This window comes from Muscardinus avellanarius, assembly GCF_963383645.1.
Source record: "Muscardinus avellanarius genome assembly, chromosome: 12".
NCBI classification, from domain to species: Eukaryota; Metazoa; Chordata; class Mammalia; order Rodentia; family Gliridae; genus Muscardinus; species Muscardinus avellanarius.
Genome location: NC_137798.1, coordinates 103,146,907 through 103,171,206, shown reverse-complemented (window position 1 = coordinate 103,171,206; position 24,300 = coordinate 103,146,907). Strand labels below are relative to the sequence as shown.

The 24,300-nt window shown below is 50.0% G+C and overlaps 1 protein-coding gene across 1 annotated transcript in view; it reads left to right on the top strand.

Moving 5' to 3' along the window:
- WARS1 (tryptophanyl-tRNA synthetase 1) overlaps nt 1–24,300 on the top strand; it is a gene marked incomplete at both ends in the record, with an annotated part of 36,293 nt that overhangs the window by 5,993 nt on the left and 6,000 nt on the right. The window contains 7 exons of the mRNA XM_080708136.1: nt 396–609; nt 3,679–3,787; nt 12,309–12,428; nt 12,933–13,115; nt 19,195–19,295; nt 20,773–20,885; nt 21,077–21,250. Of these exons, the coding sequence (XP_080564262.1) occupies nt 396–609; nt 3,679–3,787; nt 12,309–12,428; nt 12,933–13,115; nt 19,195–19,295; nt 20,773–20,885; nt 21,077–21,250 (1,014 nt within the window). The remainder of the gene's footprint in view (nt 1–395; nt 610–3,678; nt 3,788–12,308; nt 12,429–12,932; nt 13,116–19,194; nt 19,296–20,772; nt 20,886–21,076; nt 21,251–24,300) is intronic.

Here is a 24,300-nt window from a genome sequence, read left to right as displayed (position 1 = left end):
ATCCCAGCCTGTGTGGAAGGGGAAGAGCTCCAACGTGGGCCTCGGCGGACTCCATCACAGGAGCCGTCCCAGGTTCTCCAGCCTCAGAGATGTTTGAGAAACCTTCGGCGTGCTAACCTTGTCATAAACAACTGTCCTGTGTCACTACAGCTGTCCCGGTGTTTGTGGCTCTAACGCATAGCTCTAGAGTAGCAGGGGGAGTGAACATTTGAGTCTGCGGCCTGCCTGGCCCAGGGCGAGCTGCTTCACCTCCTGAGCCTCCGGTTCTTCAGCGGGAAGGGGCGGTCGCGGCGATGCTCACAGGCTTGTCCTGGAACCAAACAAGGAGACGTGCGTGAGAGCACTGAGCCCGCGCCTGCCACAGCGCACGTCAGCCTTGACCTTCTCTCCTCCAGGATGAACTTGATTCTGCAGTGAAGATGCTGTTGTCGCTGAAGACGCGCTACAAGGCTGCCACGGGGGAGGACTACAAGGCGGACTGCCCTCCGGGAAGCTCGGCGCCCACGAGTGCCATTGACCCAGACGTCGCAGAAGCCAACGAGGACTTCGTGGACCCGTGGACAGTGCGGACAGGCAGTTCAAAAGGCATTGACTACGACAAGCTCATTGGTATGCCCTCTGCTTTCCTCCCGGGGAGCAGCCGCAGCTCTGAGGAACGGCTCACGCCGTGTTTGTAAATTCAAGCGTTTTTCAAGGGGGGGTGTTTGTGTATGGTGGGTTGCTCTTCCTTTTATTGACACATAATAACTGTACATAGTCATGAGGAACAGTGTGATCTCCCATACACGGAAACACTTGTGTCATGATCACATCAGTGTAATTAGTTATGTCATCAGCTCATATTTCTTTGTGGGAGTCCAAGGTCTTGTCGAGCTGTTTTGAATTACATGGCACATCACTGTGACCTGTGCAGTGGGCAGCAGGACGTCCTCCTCCTCACGGTGACTCTGTTGCTCTGGGCCAGCCTCTCCATCCTCCCTCCTCCCTCCCCACCTCTGGTAACACCGTCCTGCCCTCTGCCTCCATGATCCAAGTGGTGATGAGATCCTGCACTGTAGCCTTCTGCACCTGGCTTATTTGCTTTGTGTTTAGTGTGTTGTTGCGAATGACAGGATTCCATTCTTTTTTATAGCTGAGTAATATTTCATTGTATATTTATACCACATTTTCTATATCTACTGATCTCTTTCTGTGTGTGTGTGTGTGTGTGTGTGTGTGTGTGTGTGTGTGTGGTACTGGGGATGGAACCCAGGGGCCTTCTACCTCTGGGCTACACTCCCAGACCTATTTTGTATTTTGTTTGGAAACAGGGGCTCACTAAGTAGCTGAGGCTGGCTTCAAACCTGCGCGATCCTGTGTCTCAGCGTCCCTAGTACTGGGATTACAAGCGTGCCCACCACGCCCGGCTATCTATCCACTCGTCTCTTCATGGACATAGAAGTTGGTTTCATCTCTCAGCTATTGTGAATAATGTTGCAGTAAACAAAAATGCATCTATTTCTTTGACGTGCAGGGGTTTTTCCCTTTGGATATATGCGATTTTTTTTTTTTTTTTTTTTTTTTTTTTTTTTTTTTTTTTTTTTTTTTGGTGGTGGTGGTACTGAGGATGGAACCCTTCTACCTCTGGGCTATATTCCCAGACCTACTTTATATTTTTTCTTTGGAAACAGGGTCTCTTAAGCCAGTGAGGGGCTTCGAACCTGCGCGATCCTCCCAAACTTGTGGATTGCAACCGTGCGCCACCACGCCTGGCTATATGTGATATTTTTAAATTTTGAATTAATCATAAACACAAAGAAATCTTTTGGTTGTACGTTATATTCCCAAATAGTTACTTTAAAATAAAATAATGAACAGGAGTAGTGGCACATACCTGTAATCCCAGTACTTGGGAGACTGAAACAGGAAGGTGGCAGGTTAAAGGCCAGCCTCAGCAACTTAGCAAGAACCTTTTCTTTTTTTTTTCTTTTTTTTTTCTTTTTTTTTTTGTGTGTGTGTGCGTGTGTGTTACTAGGGGTGGGTGGTCTACCTCTGGGCTATACTCCCAGACCTATTTTATGTATTTTTTTTTAATTTTGAAACAGGGTCTCACTAAGTTGCTGAGAGCCTCAGTAAGTAGTGAATAAGTAGCCGAGACTGGCTTCAAACCTGCGCGATCCTCCTGTCTCCGCCTCCCACGCGCGGGGATTACAAGCGTGCGCCACAACACCCGGCAGTAAGAACTTTTTTTTTTTTTTTTTTTTTTTTTTTTTTTTTTTTGGTGGTACTGGGGTTCCTGGAAGCCCTTCTACCTCTGGGCTACACTCCCAGACCTATTTTTTTATTTTTGGAAACAGGGTCTCTTATGCCAGCACTGCTGGCTTCTAACCTGCGCAATACTCCTGTCTCCGCCTCCCAAGCGTGGGGATTACAAGCATGCGCCACCATGCCCAGCATAGCAAGAACCTTTTCAAAATAAAAAAATAAAATAGGGTGATGGGTATCTCCCAGAGTTAGAATGCCTCTAGGTTCAACCTTCAGTACCAAAAAACACAAATAAATTAAAAATAAAATAATAATATAGAACTTATTTCAATGTAGTCATCTATATTAAATAGCTTAACAGATTGGGGGTAGAGGGTGTCAGAGTGTGAACCTGGGGTGTTCTAAATCCAATCTACACCCAGCCCTGTTTTATTTTATATTTGGAAACAGAGTCTCACTAAGTTGCTGAGAGCCTCACTAAGTTGCTAAGGCTGGCTTCCAACTTGTGATCCTCCCATCAGCCTCCCAAGTACTGGGATTGCAGGCGTGAGCCACCACACCTGGTGATTTTTTTTTCTTTTTTTAAGTAGTTCAGAACTTGGGAAAGGTCTAATAAAATGGGCATCTTTGCAGTCATTTAAATTGTTCTCACCACCAGGCATGGTGGCATATACCTATAATCCCTGTCCTTTGAAGACTGAGACAGGAGGATAACAGGTTCGAGGACAGCCTGAGCAGTTAGGTGAGACCCTCGGCAACTCAGCAAGGCTCCGTTTCAAAATAAATTAACTGAACACATTCTTACTGCTTAGTGGTGGGGTCGGTCATGTTACTTAACCTTCACGTCCAGTAATACTGACTGTGGAGCTAACGTGCTGGAAGTCAACTTAGAGGGAAGCCTCTCACGGGCAGCAAGTCCTCACTCGACTGAAAGGTTCTTAGTCTGTGGTCACTGACAACTGTCAAGTAAGAAACGACTGCAGAGCCGGGCGTGGTGGTGCACACTTGTCATCCCAGCATTCGGGAGGCCAAGACCGGAGGATCAAGGTTCATGGGCAGCCTCAGCTACTTATTGAGGCTCTTTGCCACTTAGTGAGACCCTGTTTCAAAAAAAATAAAAGACTAAAAAATAGGGCTGGGGGTGTAGCTCGAAGGTACAATGCCCCTGGTTCTATCTCAGGCAGACAGCATTTTGTTCTGTAATTTGTTCCCTGTTTTGCTACTTATGGTCTCAACTGTTGTTTGAATACAAAGGGCCTTTTACTTTGTATTTACAGCAAAGACTGTAGCAGGAGGTCTAAAGAGATTTGGGTCATTAAGATCATGCGTGCATCACCAGGTTTTCCCCTCATTTCAGTAATATCTGCTCACTGAGCCTCCACCTACCTAAGAAAATTATCTCTGCTGTTTTCCACTTTTTTTTTTTTTTTTCAGTTCAGTTCGGAAGCAGTAAAATTGACAAAGAGCTCATAAACCGAATCGAGAGAGCCACCGGCCAGAGACCACACCGTTTCCTTCGCAGAGGCATCTTCTTCTCGCACAGGTCAGGGATCTTAACCCAGGTCCTCTCACCCTCCTCTTCTCCCGCACGAAAGCATGACGCTTCTTCTCGTAAGCTCCCCATGCCGTAGGCACAGTGGGAGCCAGCTGTCGGCAGACTGGGATCCACCTTCTGTCCTGTCAGGCGCTCATATCAGAATGCCTCTGATGTGCGGCCGTGCCCATCCCTGCACTCTCAGGCCTCACTATTCATCTCTGAACCCCACAGCCCACAAGCTGAAGGTCATGGCAGATTACATGCTGTACATTATCGAATGTCATAAAAACAAGAGGCTCCTATGTCCACGTTCAACATTTTCCATGCAATAAACAGTAGGCTTCCTGAAATTTCATACCTTCTTCCTCCTGTAATACCAGCCTGCTTGTAAATTATATCAAAAGAGAAACCAAGCCAGGTATCACATGCCTGTAATCCCAGCATTTGGGAGGCTGAGCTAGGAGGATCACAGGTTCGTGGCCAGCCAACAACTTAATGAGGCCCTCTGCAACTTAGTGAGACCCTGTTTCAAAATAAAAGAATAAAATAGAGCTGGGGGTATTGCTGAGAGGTGGAGAGCCCCTGAGTTCCATCCCCAGTACCAACCACACACACTTATATGAAGTAGCCCTGCCTGAGACCACAACTTCCGCCAGTGAACATGACATCAGTAAACGATAGCGTCAGGGAGTAGACAGGTTCTGAGGGGAAAGCCTTTCCACCCCACGGCTTCCTGAGGTGGCAGCAGGCCCGCTTCCAAGGCTCTGACGTGGAATATGTGAGCAGAGATAAAGGCATCGTGTCCTGCTCACGCTCCAGTCATGGGAGAGCACCCAGGACGGCACTGGGCAGTCGGCCAAGCCCTTCATCTGCTGCAAGCAGAGAACTGCAGTTCCTGCTCAGCCACTTTGTGGGCAGAAAATAATCAGTGTTTTCCTTAGTGGAGATGTAAACTATAATCATAAAGTCACCATTTGAAAGTATACAGCAGGACCTGGGGGCTGAGACGGGAAGATTGCAGGTCTGAGGCCAGCCTCCGCAACTCAGCAAGCCCTCAGCAATCTAGTAAGACCCTGTTTCAAAATGAAATAGGGCTGGGGTGTATCTTGGGGAGAGAATGCCTCTGAATTCAACACCCAAAACCACAAAAAACAAATGCAACTGGGCGTGGTAGCACAGGCCTGTAATCCTTACACTTGGAAGGCAGAGGCTGGTAGATTGCAGGTTTGAGGCTAGCCTCAGCAACTTAGACTAGTTTTCAAAATAAATTAAGACTGGGAATGTAGCTCAGAGGCAGCATACCCAGTACCACAAAAAAGTAGATAAAACTTATGCAATCTAGGGGGCTTTACTACTTGCAAGACTGTGAAACCATCACAAATATTTAATTCCAGAACATTTTTGTGACCCAAGACTGAAACCCTTACCTGTTGGCAGCCACTGCCTGTTTCTTCTCCCCAGCTGCTGGCACTCACTGAGCTGCTTTCTCTCTCTATGGATTTGCCTAACCTGGGAACTTCGTATAAATGGGATCATGCGACATTAGTTTTCTGGCTTCTGTATTTAACATATTTTCAAGGTTTCCCCATGTCGTGCGTGTTTCAGTGCAAGCACTCCTCAACTTATGGTGGGCGTTGTGTCTTGATAAACTCATTGTATTTATGCATTGTTGTAAGTGTTCAGAGCATAGCTTAAAATTTTCTTTTTTTTTTTTTTTTTCCTTGGTGGTACTGGGGATGGAACCCTTCTATCTCCGGGCTACACTCCCAGACCTATTTTATACTTTTGTTCATACTTAAGCCAGCAAGGGGCTTCAAATCTGCACGATCCTCCTCCTGTCCATCTCCCAAGAGCGGGGATTACAAGCGTGCCCACCGCGCCCGGCTAAAATTCTCTTTTGTGTATATACTACATTTTTGTTATCAATTCATCTGTTGATGGACACCTAAGTTGGTTCTATAATTTGGCTAAATAGAGCTGGAGGAGACTTTTATTTGAGACAGGCTTTCACTCAATTTTCCAGGCTGGGCTCAAAGGTATGATCCTCCTGCTTTAGACTCCTGATTGCGTGGGATTACAGGCATATGTCTCCGTGCCCGCCTTCATATCCTCTGTATGCAAGTAAGATTTCATTGCACGCATCCATCAGTGATGGATGTTTGGGTTGTTTTCACTCTTTTTTGTTCAGTTATGCGGCTCTGAACATTTTGTACAGGAGACAAGTTTTAGGGTAGACATATTTTCAGTGCTCTTGGGTATATACCGGGAAGTGGAATTGACTGCTCTTATGATAATTCTAACTTTTTAAGGAACTGATAGACTTTTCTACAGCAGTTATATCATTTTACATTCCCCCCACCATTGTTGGTTTCAGTTTCTTCGTATCCTTTTATCAACACTTGCTATGTTTTTGTTACTGTTCTCTAGCCCTCCTAGTAGGTAGAAAGTGGCATCTCACCATGGGTTTGGTTTCTACTTCTCTAATAATGATGATGTTCAGTTTTGTTTTTGTTTTTTTTGTTTTGTTTTGTTTGTTTGTTTGTTTTTGCCTGTTTTGGGATGGAACCCAGGCGCATTTGATTTCAGAGCTCCACCCCCTGTCCTATTTTTTATTTTGAAACAAGAGTCTCACTAAGTTGCGGAGGGCCTCACTAAGTAGCTGAGGCTGGCCGCAAACTGCAGTCTTCCGGTCTCAGCCTCCCGAGTGCTGGGATTGCAAGCGTGCGCCACCGCACCCGGCTGTTGAGCATCGTTTTTAATCAGCTTTTTTTTTTTTTCTTTAACAGATTCTCATCATGTTACACAGGCTGGCCTTAAATTTACAATCCTGCCTCATTCTTCTTCTAGCTGAATTATCCTCCTGGCGTTTTCTACACCTTAGCATTAGTGACGTCTCTTGTTGTCGGGTGTGGGAGTTTATTGTTTTCTTGCTGGTCTTCATTTTCTGTTCGCAGAGTTCTCAGGTTTGTATTTTGTTATCTTGACATCCTCTTCCTCTTTGTGTAAGAGTCCTGTGTCTCACAAAATCAAACATTTGAGTTTGTCCCCAGAGCTTCTTTAGCAAGGAAGTTCTTGATCAGTGCGGACAAACAGGAGTCTCTGGTTGGCGGCAGGTCACCGTGCTCTCCAGCCCAAGCGCCGTATGGTCAAGGATCATATCTTCCACTCAGAGCCTGCAGCCGGCTGGTTGGAATTCAGTTCCCCACAAACCCCACTGCTGCTCTGCTGCTTGTGAACCCACAAAACTCTGCAGAACGCTGACCTCTGGCCTTGGTGGACACTGGATCTGAGCTCAGCAGGGCCGTAGATTACTGTGCTCTGAGCTGTGGCCAGCTGGATGAGCTTTAATGCCCCAGGGACACCCGCGCTGATCTGCTGGTTGCGATCACGTGGAGCATGGTCAGTCATTGGCAGGCACCGTGCCAGGCGGGAGCTTGCTGTAGGGAGTTCCCGGCCTGTAGCCATGATCTCAGGAACCCTGCGCGCCCTGAAGGCCTGAGCTCGGGCAGGGAGAGAGTGTACTGTTCTGAGCCTGCAGCTTGGATGGCTTAGTTATTTAGCCCCAGGGACACCACTGCTCTGGACAGCTGTGATCAGAGGAGACCTTGTTGGCCTCTGGCCTTGGTGCGTGTAACACCCAGACTCCCTGAGCATGCGCTATGCCTTCTGAGCCCGCAGCACAGTTGGCTGAGTCCTTTGTACCCACGATCACAACTGTTGGTCCTGAGGTGATGCTGCAGAGGTGTGGCAACCCGCCGTCCCTAGTCCCACCCACTTGAATGTCCCTAGGGACTGTCTGCTCATTCGCGTTTCTGCTGAGTCCCATTGTAGCCCCCACCCCACCTCTGCAGGGAGGATTTGCAAACTCGCAGATCCCACAGGTCTGTCTGTCGCCACACAAACCCCTGTCGCCAGTCAGGCCCCCACAGTCCTGATGACTCCTGCTCGAGTGCCTGCAGGCAGAGATGAGTTCAGCTGCAGCCGCGGCCACGAGATCTCGCCGGCCCCAGCTCAGGCTCCAGGCTGCTGCTGCCTCCACGCTCAGCTCTCCATGCTCAGCTCTCCACGCTCAGCTCTCCACGCTCAGCTCTCCACCCTCCACGCGAGGCGTGTGGGCTGTCGCCAGGCCTCTGCTCTGTGTACCCGTCAGAGCCCACCGTGTGTGGCCTGTCTCCTGTGGACCTCTGGCTGCTTTACTTCTGCCTAGAAGCCACCTTCCTGCGGGTCGACTTCTGAGTCTCAGAGCAACGGGAACAGGCTGTCTCCCTCTTTTCCACCATCTTTATTCCAAATCTGATAGTATCCTTTGAAAGACAGCTTTTCATCTGGGTGAAATCCAGCTTGTTTCTTCTCTGATTGATTAGATGTTCGCCTCATCCCAGGCCTTGAAGATTCACACCTCCGTGGTCATCTCAGAGTCGTGCTGAGTCCTCACACCTAGGTCTCCGGTGCCTCTTGAGCTCATCCTCCTGTCTGTGTGTCGGCTCTGACTTCGTCCTTCTGTACATATCTCATCCTCTCAGAATTGCCTGGGGAAAGCTATTCTTCCCCTATTGCGTTCTCTCGATCCGTGTGGAAACTCAGCAGGATGTATATTTAAGAGTTTAACTCTAGCCAGACGTGGTGGCGCACGCTTGTGATCCCAGCATTTGGGAGGCTGAGACTGGAGGATCACGGTTAAGGACAGCCTCAGCTACTTAATGAGGCCATTTGCAACTCAGTGAGACCCGATTTCAAACTAAAGAACAAAAAAATAAAGATATAAAAAAGAGAAAAAGAAGGAAAGAAAAAAAGAACAAAAAATAGGGCTTGGGGGGTAGCTTGGAGGAAGAATGCCCATGGGGTCCATTCCCAGTACCACAAAGCAAAAAAGAGTTTAATTCCAGATTCTTAGTTCTGTTCCACTGATCTATACATCTTTCCTTACGCGGGTACCACACAGCCTTGATTACTAGAGGTTCTGGGTCCTTTGAAACTGTCTTTTTCAAGATTGTTTGGGGCCGGGTATGGTGGCGCACGCTTGTAATCCCCATGCTTGGGAGGCGGAGACAGGAGGATCGCGCTGGTTCGAAGCCAGCCGTGCTGGCTTACGAGACCCTGTTTCAAAATATTAAAAAAAATAGGTCTGGGAGTGTAGCCCGGAGGTAGAAGGGCTTCCAGGAACCCCAGTGCCACAAAAAAAAAAAAAAAAAAAAAAAAGATTGTTTGGCATTCTGAAGAAAAGGCGACTGGGATTTGAAACGAGATTATACTGCGCTTACAGATTCGTTTAGAGAACTTTGCCGCCTTACTGTATTAAATTTCCAGCCTGTGGACATGGGCTGCCTTTGCACTTACATCTTTATCTCCATGGGATTTGGGCGCATACAGGGCCTTGAACCCAGGGCCTGCTCACAACACCCAGGTAGGCGCGCCGCCACTGAGCTCTGTCCCTAGTGGTCTTCAGGATGCAGGTCTGATTCTTCTTTGATAAATTATTCATGTGGATTTCCTTTATACTGTTAGGAATGGCATTTTCTTCCCTTGGTCAGTCTCAGGAGTTTGTTTCCCTAGAATCTGCTTCAAGCTTTTTGAATTTGCTGTCAGCAGCCATTCATAACCCTCCCTTATAATCCCCCTTCCTGTGAGGTCACCGGTGATGTCCATTCTTACGCTCCTGGTTTTTGTCATGAGTCCCTCTCTCTTTTCTCACCTAGTCACGCTAGCTCAAGGTGTACTGTTTTGTCTGTCTTAATTCAAAGCTTTTTGTCCTCATATTTCACAGTTCTCACTGCCCTCGTGACTTTTTATCTGGTAATCCTGTAATCTTCAGGGTCAGGGAAGGGTAGAACTTCAGGCTTTTGAAGGGCTTGAACCCAGGAGCATTCCAGCTCCAAGCCACACCCCTGCCAGTTTTTAGATTTAATAAAAAATCTTTTTTAGATATTTTCTTTTGAAACAGGGTCTCACTGAGTTACTTAGAGCCTCTCCAAGTTGCTGAAACTGGTCTCTAATTTGTAATACTCCTGTCTCCGCCTCCCAAATTCTGAGCTTACAGAATGTGCCGTCAGGCCTGGCTGCCTTGGGGCTTTCATTCATTCTCAGATTTGAGAACGCCCTCTGCCTAATGTTGGCGCTCGGAAACTGGAGGTTGGGGGAGACATCGCCACACCGTCAAGCTGTCAAGCTGCAAAGCTGGGTAATTGATGAGTTCCCTCCACGCTGAACAAGGCCCAGCTGGAAGCCACTGCACAAAGCTGGGCTTCAGCAAGCTATACATCACAGGAACGCTCCGCAGAGCCTGTCACTAGAGATACCCATACTGCCTGCAGCTGCATGGAAACAACTCTTTTGACAGCTATATTTCCCTCGCTTCGATAAGCTCATAATTTGGTGGGTCCTGAGAGTCAAGGAAGAACTCTATTTCTTCCTTGACTCTCTTCCCTATTTCAGAAACAGTATTGAAGTTAGACATAGTGGCACATGCCTATAATCCCAGGACTTTGGAAGCTGAGACAGCAAGATCACAGGTTCAAAGCCAGCCTCAGCAATTTAACAAGCCCCGACCTTGTTTCCAAGTAAAAAGTAAAATAGGACTAGGGTGTGGCTCAGAGGTTGAATACTCCTGGGCTCAATCTCTAGTATCAATAAAAGAAGAACAGGGCGTGGTGGTGCAGGATTGCAATCCCAGGATTTAGGAGGCTAAGACAGAAAGATCACAGGTTCACAGCCAGCTTCAGCTACTTAGTAAGAACATGTTTCCAAATAAAGAATAAAAACTAGGGCCGGGCGGGGGTAGAGCTCGGGTTCAATCCCCAATACCAAAAAAACAACAGTATTCAAAACTAAGAACAAGCGCTTGGGAGGCTGAAACAGGAGGATCGCACGGGTTCGAAGCCAGCCTCAGCTACTTAGGGAGGCTTTCAGCAACTTAGTGAGACCCTGTTTCCAAATAAAATATTAAAAAAAAAAAAAAGGTCTGGGAGTATAGCCCAGAGGTAAAAAGCCTCTATGTTCCACCCCCAGTACCACCAAAAATAAGAACAAAACCCAGGGTTCGTCTTATTCCATCCGCACAGAGACCAGTGCTGCTGGCCCTCGACTGGGGGTTTAAGAGAACTCACTTTTAAAATACTGATACCCGAGCTGGGCGCGGTGGCTCACGCTTAGGATCCCAGCGCTTGGGAGGCGGAGACAGGAGGATCGCAGGGATGAATCCAGCCTCAGCAACTTAGTCAGAGCCTGTTTCCACATAAAAATAACACAGGGCTGGGGGGTAGCTCGAAGGTAGACGTTCTCTAGGTTTAGTTTCCACCACCACCATAAAAGAAATAGATAGGGCTAGGGGTGTAGCTCAAAGGTAGACTGCCCCTGGGTTTGATTCCCAGCACTACCAAAAATTATTATCCAGCTTCTCCTCCCACACCTGGGAAAGGTAGCTAGAATACCTTACTTCAGGACACTTCACCCCAAAACAGCATTCATATCCAAGAGTTTCGGTGGGTTTTAACACCTTGCTGAACATTGCTGAAAATTGTAATCCCTCGAGGAGCTTTTGAAAATGCAAAAAAAATCTCAGCTGTCGCCTCCAATCCCAGAATCTCTAGAGACAGAACCACTGTGATTTGAAAATAGCTTTGCCAGGTGGTGCTGATGCATGACCAGCAAGAGGGATTCTGTGTACCCCAGTCCTGAAGGATGAGGGGTGGCTGTGGAGTGACTCACACAGGAATATACTGAGCCCAAGCTGGCTGAGGCCGCCCCACTCTGATCTCCCAGCAGACATTCCTACATTCGAGCCGTGTGGAAGCCTGTGATTCTCCTGGACTGGGTCAGTCTCAGGTTTGGGTGATTCTAAACAGGACTGTGTAGTGTTGACCTGGTGGACCCCAAGAAAGTATAAAGCACACGGCATATCACCATTACAGAGAAGTTTCTTGTCTTTTTCTTTTTCTTTTTTGGTACTGGAGATTCAACCCGGGGACATTCTGACTCTGAGATACATCCAACTCTGAGTTGTTTTTTATTGTTTTGAAATAGTATATTGCTAAGTTTCTTAGGCTGGGCTCAAACCTGCAATCCTCCTATCTCAGCCTCCCAAATACTGGGACTATAGGCAGGCGCCACCTTGCCCAGTGTTCCTGTCGTTTTTTTTTATCATAAATACCAACATCAACAGCTCTAATTATAGCCCATGTGTGTGTTTCTGTCTTTCTTTTTTCTTTTTTTTTTTTCTTTTTTTTTTTCTTTTTTTTTTGGGGGGGGGTGGTACTGGGGTAGAACCCAGGGGCTTTCTACCTCCAGGTTATACCCCCAGACCTCTTTTAGATTTTATTTGGAAACAGTCTCACTAAGTTGCTGATAGCCTCACTAAGTAGCTGAGGCTGGCTTCGAACCTGTGCGATCCTCCTGTCTCAGCCTCCCAAGCGCGGGGATTACAAATGTGCACCACCATGCCCGGCTCTGTCTTTATTTTTTCATTTCCAAATAAGCTTTAATGCACTGATATTTTTCCCAGAAAAATCACACTATTTTCTTTTTCCATTAGAGACATGAATCAAGTTCTCGACGCCTATGAAAATAAGAAGCCATTCTATCTGTACACAGGCAGGGGCCCCTCTTCTGAAGCAATGCATGTGGGTCATCTCATCCCATTTATTTTCACAAAGTAAGTATTGCATCGTATGGCTTCTCTCGCTTTTTGAATGACTCGAGTAGTACTTTCAAACCGTCTTTAGAACTGGCAGGCAGTGTTGTTTCCTGCTTACTGAGCAAGGGGATCATGGCTGTCGTGAACTTTGTTCCTGGGCTCACTTGAGCAGCGTGGGCACAGTGAGAGGACCATGCTGGAGCCAGCCAGGCCTGCGCCACTCTTCTTCCCACTCCCTGTCCCTGCAGCTGCAGGCCATCACAGCTCTGAGCCCGAGGGGCCGCGTCTGCAGGAGGAGAGGAAAGGCATCTGCCTGTGAAGCGATGGAAAGGTTTCAAGGCAAAGTGCGTGAAAGCACGTCGCACAGCCTGCCGTCGCGGCCGAGTCAGCATCGCAGTCAAACTGCCTGCCTGCGGTGGCCGACTTTGTGGCAGGAGCAGGCAGGCACTGTGACTGTGTGTTCGCATGCAGAGTGCATTCCCGCAGGACAGCGAGGCGTCCGTGTTCTCCCCACGCCCCTAGGTGGCTGCAGGACGTCTTCAACGTGCCCTTGGTCGTGCAGATGTCCGATGATGAGAAGTACCTGTGGAAAGACCTGACCCTGGAGCAGGCCTACAGCTACTCCATAGAGAACGCCAAGGATATCATTGCCTGCGGCTTTGACGTCAACAAGACTTTCATCTTCTCTAACCTGGAATACATGGGGTAAGGAAAAATGGCTGCCTTTAGAATCAGTAGAGCCCACGTCAGGTAGTGTGACCAAGTGACAGCTAAAACACTCGAAAGGGTTATGAAGCCTGGTACATGTTTTTCTTTGTTCGTTAAATATATTCTGGTTTATTCGTTTCATTTACCAATAATTTTGAAAGTAGAAAGTTGTGAAGATGAATAGAAATGCGTAGGTAATGTCAGCATCTTAGAGATACAACTGGGCCTTCATAGCTATATTTACACAGTGTACAGTGCAGACATGGCTCGATGGTGCCTCCGGTTACCATCCTCAGCTTGTGACAGAAGTACTTCTGTGTCATTTGCATTCTCCAAGGACAGCAGTCTTACAAGGTTCTGAGGCCTTTCTCCTTTTCAATAGATATTTGTCCTCATAAAGGAAACACAGTCAACATATTTCATTCTGAAAATCCTTGGATGTGAACCTCTGAGGTCTTAGACTTCATCCCAAATGATTACCAAGAGTGTATTAGAAAAATAAGACTTTAAAGCCGGGCGTGGTGGCTCACAATTATAATCCCCGCACTTGGGAGGCTGAGACAGGAGAATCGCACGAGCTTGAAGCCAGCTACTTAGTGAGGCTCTCAGCAACTTAGTGAGACCCTGTTTCCAAATAAAGTATAAAATAGGTCTGGGAGTATAGCCTGGAGGTGGAAAGCCCCTGGGTTCCACCCCCAGCACCACGAAAAAAAAATTATATATATATATGTGTGTGTGTGTGTATATATATATATATATATATATATATATATATATATATATATATATGGAGAGGGGGGGGGAGGGAGGGGGAGGGAGGGAAAGAGAGAGGACTTTAGACAGATGGAGTGACCCACGCCTGAAATCCCAATACTTAGGAGGCTGGGACAGGAGGATCACAGGGTTGAGGTCAGCCTTAGCAACATAGAAAAACCCTATTTTAAAATAAAAAGGGCGGAGGATATAGCTCAGAGGTAGAATACTCCTGGGTCCAATCCCCAATTCCAAAAAGAAAGAAAAATAAGCCGGGCGTGGTGGTGCATGCTTGTAATCCCCGCGCTTGGGAGGCAGAGACAGAAGGATCGCGCAGGTTCGAAGCCAACCGCGCGCTCTGGCTTAGGAGACCCTGTTTCCAAATAAATATGTAAAAATAGGTCTGGGAGTGTACCTGGAGGTAGAAGGGCTTCCAGGAACCCCAGTACCACCAAAAAAATAGAAAGAAAGAGAGAAAGAAAGAAAGAAAGAAAGAAAGAAAGAAAGAAAGAAAGAAAGAAAGAAAGAAGAAAGATTTGGTTAGCCATCACAAGAAGAATGTTACTTGGTTCAAGAGTCATTTCTTGAGGATGGTAAGGTAGCTCAGTGGCAGCACACTTGCCTACCATGTGTAAGCCCCAGATTTAATCCTTAACACAGAGGAAATAAAGCGTGGTGCTCCTCTCAGGGAGCTGATTCCGTAGGCTCTGTGGCCGGGGCTCTGAGCTCCACGTCAGCTGTGTCGTCTCACAGCCAGTTACCAGCTCACTGCTCAGTTCTTGACACCACCATGGGCCTGCTCCTCCTCTTAAAGCCAGCTTCCTGACACGCCATGGCAACTTGTATCCTTTATTGTCCAAGACGGTGTCACACTGTGTCGCCCACACTGTTCTTAGACTCCTGGGCTCAAGCGATCCTCCCACCTCAGCCTCCTGAGTAGCTGGGACTGCGGCTGCACACCACCACACCACGCTCCCGGTGTCTGCGCAGCTTCTCCCCGCGCCAGTGCAGCCCAGCATGCCCTCGCCCCCACCAGCCAGTGCTCCGAAACAGGTCTGCTGCGTGCCTTCCCAGGTCTCCAGGTGACAGGGGCATTCTCACTTCCACTCCCCTCTGGTCCCCAGCACCCCGGCAGAGAGGCTTCATGAGGAGTGGCCTCTCCTGGGCCCTGCGAGACAGCAGGGCAAAGCCAAGTCCTGCTCGCTGCGCTTCAGCGCCGGCAAGGCAGGTAGACACCTGCTGTAAGGCCCTGAGGCCGCTCAGCAAGTGGCTGCAGGACGGGCAGGTTCTGGGCTGGTCCACATGCAGAGCCGTTCTATGGCCAGCCTCTCTCTCAACATATGCTGAGTGGGCGCTCGTGGCAGCTTTCCCTGGCCCTACCAGTAACTGGGGCCCCTGCTCCCGGCGCCCCTCCACATCGGCTCACTTTGAACCCTCCACCACAAATGTGGAGTGAAAATGAAGATCGGACAGTATGTCAGCCGTACTTGAAAATCTCTTCTAAATACCTGAGTTTTTTTTTTTTTTTTTTTTGCAGGTCTGGGGGTGGAACCCAAGGGGATTCGACCTCCGAGCTACACCCCCTGCCCTATTTTTTATTCTTTATTTTGAAACCGGGTCTCACTGAGTTGCAGAGGGCCTCACTAAGTAGCTGAGGCTGTCTGCGAACCGCGATCCTCCGGTCTCAGCCTCCCAAATGCTGGGATTACAAGCGTGCGCCACCACGCCCGGCTGTTTCTTCTCTTTTTTGAACTCAGGAACATTCTACAACTAAGCTATACCCCCATCCCCTTTTATTTTTTATTTTAAAACAGAGTCTGCGTCGGGCGTGGTGGCGCACTCTTGTAATCCCCGCGCTTGGAAGGCAGAGACAGGAGGATCGCGTAGGTTCGAAGCCAGCCATGTGCGCTGGCTTAGGAGACCCTGTTTCCAAATTTAAAAAATGTAAAACTAGGTCTGGGAGTGTAGCCCAGAGGTAGAAGGGCTTCCAGGAACCCCAGTACCACCAAAAAAAAAAAAACAGAGTCTGCTAAATTGCTAAGGCTAGTCTCAAACCTGCAATCCTCCTGTTTTCACTCCCGAGAACTGGGATGACAGGTGTGACCACTGTTTCCAGTTAAATTCCAGATATTACTTTCTTGAATTTAACTCAAAATCATTATCTTTCTGTCTACGTGGAGGGGAGCCTACAAAGGATTGAACCCAGGGGCGTTCTACTTCGAGGCTGCACCTTCAGCCCGTCTTTGCATGTGCTCAGAGACATTCTGTCTCTGAGCTATACCCCCAGCCTTATTTTTTTTATTTAGAACAGGGTCTCACTAAGGGGTAGCATCACTAAGTTGCTGAGTCTAGTCTCAGACCTGCAGTCCTCCTGTCTCAACCTCCCAAGTATGGAGTAATGGGTGTGTGGCACCAGGTTGGGCTAACGCGGGGTCCTTAGCACAATGCAGAAATGCAGTGAAGCAGCCTCCGCCTCCTCTGGGGTGAAAGTAGTGGGGCCTCTACAGGAGCAGGTGCCAGGGAAGCCTCTGCCTGCCTCCAGCACGTTTCTAGGCCCAGAGAGGCCTACACCTCTAGTGTCCGTTGTCTTGTGAAGTTGGCGTCTGTAGTGCCAGTGGGATATAGCATAGAAGAGAGACGCCGAGTTGGGCACGCGGCTGTCATCCCAGTACTTGGGAGGTGCCTGGAGGCTCACAGGTTTCAGGCCTCCTCAGCAACTTAGCAAGGCCCTGTTTCAAAATGAGAAATAAAGCCGGGCGTGATGGCGCATGCTTCTAATCCAAGTTCTCGGGAGGCAGAGACAGGAGGTTCACAGGTTCAAGGCCAGCCTCACCAACTTAGATTGTCAGCAGCTAGCAAGACCCTGTCTCTAAATGAAAATAAAAAGGACTGGGGGTGTAGCTCAGAGGTGGAATGCCTCCTGAGTTCAATTCCCCAGTACCAGAAAAAGAAAAGAAAGAAAGCAAAAGCTCAGGAGATGGCGGCGCCCTGCTGCCGCAGTTTATGGGGACTGGTTGAGTTGCCGTTCTAAAGTGCAAGGCAGCTCGCGGACCTCACTAATGTGCCATCAACGTCTCCCAGCCCTGGGTGTGCAAGGCTGCTGCTCCCAGGGCAGTAGATGCAGTTAGAGGTGTCCTTGCTGCACCCTTGTGATAGCGCGGCCCCCTCCCCTGGAAACTCCAGACTGTCCTCCTTAGTGGGGGCTCAGGGGCCCTGTAGTACAACAGCATTAGCTTTATTTCCTTCACCCCAGAATGCACAGAGCAGCGGGAGCCTTTGCTGCTGGCCCGTCTCCCCAGGTGGCAGGCAGCTGCCTGTCCCCAGGTGTGACCTCTGGACTGCTGCTTCCCAGGGGGCCACCCGCCATCTCAGCAGGAAGGCCAAGTGCGGCTTGCAGCCTCCATCACTGTCCTATTTGTAGTTCACTGCTCCGCAGGTGGCAGGCTCAGGCTGAAGCACCAGCGCGCCCAGGGCGGCCCCATCCTCAGACCTGCAGGCCCCGCCTCCCTCGTGCTGCCCGCTCAGGCAGCCCGTGCCTCTGCTCCCCCACCTCGCGCCTGTCCAGAGGCACTCAGGAGTTCTGCATCCTAGGCCAAACTTCCAAACTCTTGGCCAGCCGGGAGATGTGGTGAGGAAGGCCCAGGCTCTAGGGCCAGAGGAGTGGGGCCCGACCCCGCTCCTGGGCTCACGAGGCCCTTGGAGTCTCAGGCAGTCCTCACCTGAGAAACAGGCAACGCTGCCACTTCGATTGGAGCTGAGCAGCGGGCACGGCAGCGCACACCTGTAATCCCAGCATGTAGGAGACTGAGGCAGGAGGAGCGTAGGTTCAAGGCCAACCTCAGCAACTTAGCAGGCTTCTGAGCAACTTAACAAGCCCCTGTTTCCACATTAAAAATAAAGTAGAAGCCAGGCGTGGTGGCACACTCTTGTAATCCCAGCATTTGGGAGGCCGAGACAGGAGGATCGCGGTTCACGGACAACCTAGCTACTTAGGCCCTCCGCAACTCAGTGAGACCCTGTTTCAAATGAAAGAATTAAAAAAAAAAAATAGGGCAGAAGGTGTAGCTCAGAGGTTGAATACCCCTGGGTTCCATCCTTAGACCCACAAAAAATAAATTAAGTAGAACAGGACTGGGGTTGCAACTCAGTGGTAGAATGGCCCTGAGTTCAGTCCCCAGAGCCCAGCGCCCCAGAAGGAGGAGTGGGGGCGGGAGACGTGAGCTGGGCAGTGCCCGTGTGCTTAGGTACTTCACATCTTACTGTTTTCTGCAGCTATAACAAAATGGGAGGTTTATAGGGAAAACGGTTTCTCACAGTTCTGGAGGCTGGCAAGTCCAAGAGCATTTTGTTGGCATCTGGCAGAGACCTTTGTTTTTGTTTTTCTTGTGGTACTGGAGGTGGAACCTAGGCACCTTCCACCTCCAGGCTACAGCACCAGCCCTGTTTTTATTCTTTTTTTTTTTTTTTTGGAAACAGGATCTCACTAAGTTACTGAGACTGTCTTTGAACCTGTGATCCTCCTGTCTCAGCCTCCCAAGGGTGGGATTACAAATGTGCACCACCGTAGTCGGCTTAAATTGAATTTGAACCTGGGTTTTGGAGGAGATAGCCTGGCTCCTAGCAAACGTTCGGGACACATTCGGCTTTGTGCCTTTTCCCCTCCGTCCTCACAATGCCTGACAGGCAGGGCCTGAGGAAGGGCCACCGAGGACAGCGGTGATGAGGTGCAGCCTGGAGGGCCAGGCTGGGCCCACCCCTCTGTGGCTGCTCATCCAGCCTTGGTCCCTCTGTTAGCAGAAGGGCTGCCCCAGATCTAGGCCTCACCCACAGCCCTCGCCCTCCAGAGAGAGCCTGTTGCTTAACCCGGCCACTGTGGCCCACTGCTGCTACAGTGGGCGGGGCTTCTTCCAGCGCCGGGGAGCAAGTAGTCTCCCCCAGCCAGCACAGTCTCAACAGAAGAGCCCCTGGCTCCCCCCGTGACACCGCAGCACACCCAGCTGCCGGCTGGCAGAACCCAGCCTCCCTGGCCGCCCGGGCCTCTGAGTCCGGCTGTCCTGGCCCCCTTTGTGCATCTTCGCTGCTGCTCCTTCCCTGACCAGTGCCGCAGGTAAAGGTGTGTGCTCTGTGACTGCTGCAGGTCCCGTGGCCACAGGCGGCTTCTCCACGCCTTCCTGGTGCTCACGTGCTGACCACCCGTGGTCCCCGGGCTGCATGTGGCCGGTGCCTGGCCGCGCCAGGCCTCATGGGTGTCCGGGTTTAGCAGCTGCACTTCGGCCCTAATGGCGGCCACCTGCAGCTCAGGCTTGATTCTGGCTCTCTGCAGGATGAGCCCAGGCTTCTATAAGAATGTGGTGAAGATTCAGAAGCACGTCACCTTCAACCAAGTGAAGGGCATTTTCGGCTTCACCGACAGCGACTGCATCGGTAAGGGCGGCTGCTGCCTGCGGCCCCCTCACCCACGAGGGAGCCGCGGTGCCAGAGCCCAGGCCTCGAAGTGTCTGCTCTGTGTGCGTGCGCTGCTCTATCCTTACTATTCGCAGTTGATCTCTTTAAACAGGACAACGAGGAGTGGGTTTCCCCAGAAAAGCGAAGAGCTAGGGTCGCGTTCAGCCCTCTGCTGGACTGTGTGAAGTTGAACTGTAGGATGTAAGACCGACCCTTGCAGGTGTGGTGGCACACATTTATAATCTAAATCCTTGGGAGGCTGAGACAAGATCACAGGTTCAAGGCCAGCCGCAGCAACGTAGTGAGGCCCTCTGCAACTTAGTGAGATCCGATTTCAAAATAAAGAGTAAAGCCAGGTGCGGTGGCGCACACTTGTAATCCCAGCATTCGGAAGGCTGAGACAGGAGGATTACGGATTGCAGACAGTCTCAGCTACTTAGTGAGACCCTGTTTCAAAATAAAGAATAAAAAATAGAGGTGGAGATGTCGCTCAAAGGTAGAATGCCCCTGGGTTCCATCACCAGTACTGCAAAAAAATAAATAGTAAAGCTGGGGGTGGTAATCTCAGTATTTGGGAAACTAAGACAGAAGGATCACAGGTTTGAGGCCAGCCTCAGCAACTTAAAACAAAAATAAAAGGGCAAGGAGTATAGCTTGGTGGGAGCACAGTCAGAAACTGGCCTCCTGTTGTTTTTTTTTTTTGGGGGGGGGGTGGCGTGTGTGTGTTTTATGGGAAATTGAACCTACAGGCATTCTACACCCCATCTCAGCTACATCCCCAGCCTTTTTTCTTTTTGGTACTGAGGGTGGATTCCAGGGGCATTGTACCTCCGAGCTATACCTTCAGCCCTGTTTTTTATTCTTTTTATTGTTGAAACGGCCACACTGAGTCGCAAATGGCCTCGCTAAGTAGCTGAGGCTGTCTGAAAACTGCAATCCTCCTGTCTCAGCCTCCTGGATGCTGGGATTACAAGCGTGCGCCACCACACCCGGCTCCTGTTTTGTTTAGAAACAAGGTCTCGCTAAGTTGCCGAAAGTCTCACTGCTCTTCTGAGACTGTCCTCCAACCTGTGGCCCTCCTATCTCAGCCCGTTTTGGGATTGTGGGCTGCATCACCACACACAGCGCTTACTGTAGTTTTTTATGAGACCTAGTACAAGACAGTGTCACAGAAGCAGGACACCCCCAGCCCTGTTTTTTTATTATTTATTTGAAACAAGGTCTCACTAAGTAGCTGAGGCTGGCCACAAACCTGTGATCCTCCCATCTCAGCCTCCAAGTGCCGGGATTACAAGTATGCACTACCACAGCCGACTTATTTTTCTGTATTTTTCAGATAGTCTTTAATGATTGCTTTTATCATGGGGAAAACCCTATTCTTGTTCATCCCTCCAGCTGGGCTAATAATCAAAACAACATTGTTCTTGCGTGCAAAACCACTCTCCCTCGCTTTCAGGGAAGATCAGTTTCCCAGCTGTCCAGGCCGCCCCCTCCTTCAGCACCTCATTCCCACAGATCTTTCGAGACAGGACGGACATCCAGTGCCTCATCCCGTGTGCCATCGACCAGGTGAGAGGCAGGGCTGGGGTGTGACCCGGAGCTTGTCCTCCAGGGGCGGGAGGTGTGGGGAAACGCTGACCGGAGCCGGTCTCCTGACACGAGGTAGCGCTGGGGAGTCTTTCATGAAGGGTTGAGGGGTCGCTCACTGGCCGCAGTTTGCCCTCTGTCTCCGAGTCCTCAGCCAAGCCTTCACCCCACAGGACCCTTACTTTCGAATGACAAGGGACGTCGCGCCCAGGATCGGCTTTCCAAAGCCAGCCCTGCTGCACTCGACCTTCTTCCCTGCCCTGCAGGGCGCCCAGACCAAGATGAGCGCCAGCGACCCCAACTCCTCCATCTTCCTCACAGACACGGCCAAGCAGATTAAGACCAAGGTGAGCCGCGCCAGGAGGGGCTGCGCCTGGCCCAGCCCCGGAACGCAGGGGCTGCGCAGTGCCCGTTCCTTTCCCTCAGGTGAAAAGCGGAGGGGCTCGCTCCTCTGTCTCCCCTTCCGTTCTTACCAGCACTGCTTCGGAAGCCAAGTCTTGACAACGTCCTTCAGTCATCGTTAATGAGGATGTGATCAAACGTTAACAAAAATGTATTCTGTTTTTGAGAACTAGATGCTGGCCAGGTCCCTTGCTTCCTCCCGGGAGCTAGTGGGTCTGTTCTTTCTAAAGGGAAGAGCGATGAGGCCGGAGGCTGGGTGCAGGGCCCAGCCTCCAAGGTGGGACAGTGGAACAGCCCTGGCTGGGGCCTCGGGCTGCTCTCCTCCCAGGGGCCTCATGGAGGCACCACCCAGACAGGCCCAGCCAGCATGCCACAGGCCCTGGGCAGCTGTTTATCCAGCCACTGGCAAGACCAGAAGCAGAGACCAGTGTGCTCACTTGCCTTCTCGGGAGTGCAGCTCAGCTTGGCACTGGCGCGCCTCGCAATTAGCCGCCGGCATTTCCCTGGAGCCCCGACAAGCGAGGGGAGCCTGTGGCAGCTGAGTCGCTGCTGGGCCCAACTCCTTGAAAATCCCCAGGTGGGTGGTGGTTGACAGTGGGACTTTGCATATCCTAACGCCATCAGGAATGGCCTCCACCTGCGATGGCCTCCCGTGAAGCTGGTGGAATCAGGGCTTTTCCTCTCCCTTCACTTCCGGCTGGACCCTCCCAAGCACAGAGGGCACAGGAAAAGAGGGAATGCCAGCCGAGACACCCTCTGCTCTTATGGCGCAGGGGCATTTCCTGCTTGCTTAGCACCTGCAGCAGCCCCTAGGGCTGAGCCAGTGAGCTAGAGACCCCGCTTCACCCAGCCTGCAGGGGGTCACCGGGGTCACGAGCAGCCTGCTGGGATGGGCAGGCCAGGCCTTCTAATGGACAAGTGCCCATTGTCCATTAGAATTCAGTTTTATTTTTACTCTTTCTGCAGAGTATTAGTGCCCACAGACTGAGGTTTAGTCCATAAACTGTTCCCACTTGAGATACCAGTCTCAAGTCTGGGCCATGAGTGTTCTTGGCTAACCAGACAGGAATCGGTTCACATGCCTCCCCCTTGGGTTTGTTTTTTGTTTGTTTGTTTGTTTTGGTGGAACCCAAGGGCTTTCTACCTCCAGGCTATACTCTCGGACCTATTTTATATTTTATTTGGAAACAGGGTCTCATTAAGTTGCTGAGAGCCTCACTAAGTAGCTGAGGCTGGCTTCGAACCTGCACAGCCTCCTGTCTCAGCCTCCCAAGTGCTGGGATTACAAGTGTGCGCCACCACACCCACTGCCTTTGCATTTTTAATGATATATTTTAAAGAGTAATTTAAATTTTGATGATGTTTGAAATAGTTGCTTTTCTTTTATGATTTGTTCTTTCTGTGTCCTATTTAAGAGATTTTTTTCTAAGTCAAGGTTGCAAAAGTTGCCTCCTACATAAAAGTTTTAAAGCTTAAATTAAGCATTTTCGTTTAGGTCAGTGATTCATTTCAAATTTTATTTTGTTTTATTTTATTTTACTTTATTTTCTCGTGGTGCTGGGGATTGAACCCAAGGGCATTCTACCTCTGAGCTACACCCCCAATTCGATTATTTTATTCTTTATTTTGAAACAAGGTCTTGCTAAGTTGCGGAGGGCCTCACTAAGTAGCTGAAGCTGGCCATGAACCCGGATCCTCCTGTCTCAGCCTCCCAAGCGCGGGGATTACAAATGTGCGCTGTCACTCCCGGCCTCCTCCCTGGGTTTGACTGATTCTCTAGAGCAGCTCACAAACTGGAAGCACATTTCTTGGTTTATCATAAAGCCAGTTAGCCAGGTGAAGAGCAGAGAGGGCTGATGCGGAGGGCCAGCGCTTCCATGCCACCTCTAGGCCTGCCACTTTCCAGGAATTTCCTGCCAGAAAATTGGAAGCCCAACAAAGCTCCAAGCGTCTGTATTGAACCTAGTCTCCACTCCCCTGCACACTCCTTTCCTGGGGGTGGGCAGATGGGGCGAAAGACCACTCAGGAAATAAGGGACTTGGGAAGTCTCGCAGGCGGAAGAGCCCCAGTCAAAGACCAGACAAACTCCCCACTATACCTCAGGTTTCCGCTTCAACCCGCCATGGGCTAGTAATCTTGGCTCTCCAGCGGTCCTCTGTGAAGGCTCCAGCAGTACCCAGATTTGACGTAGGGCATATAAAACTGTCTATAAGCCAGGCCTGGTGGCGCAAGCTTGTAATCCCAGCATTCGGGAGTCTGAGACAGGAGGATCACAGTTCACAGACACCCTCAGCTACTTAGGCCCTTTGCAACTCAGTGAGACCCTGTTTCCAAATAAAGAATAAAAAATAGAGCTGGGGGTGTCACTCAGAGATAGAATGCCCTCTGGGTTCCATCCCCAGTACTGCGGGGGTGTGGGGGACAAACACCCATAGACCTGGAGGCTAAGGCAGGAGGATTACAAGTTCAAGGCCAGCTGGGCAACTTAGTGAGATCCTGTCTCAAATTTTTACAAAAAGCTAGTTGAGGGGGTTGTCATAGGTGAAGAGAAATGTCTAGAAGAGGGTCCTAAAGAGTTCCCAGAAAGAGGGAAGAACTCAGCTCAGGACAAGTAGGGTCCTTGACGTACATGACAGAAGAGAATCTCAGCACAGGTCGGTGGAGGCACAGAGAGTTAACTTAGGAGATCAAAGAGCACACACTCGGGAGAGAGCGCAGGCCACTGAGAGAGAGGGGGGGAGGGAGGGAGAGAGAGACAGACGGAGAGAGAGACAGAGAGAGAGAGAGAGGGGAGAGGAGACAGAAAGATCACAGGTCTAATTAAGGCCGGTCTCTTCTGTCTGTCTGTCTGTCTCTCTCTCTCTTACTTTGGGAATTCTGGGCTCCTCTTTTAAAGGGAACTTGGTGAGATGTGGTGTGAGGAGGTATGCAGGGATGACATCAAGCTGCCAGTCTCAAAACACTTTATGGCATGTCACTCTCAGGACCCTTAGG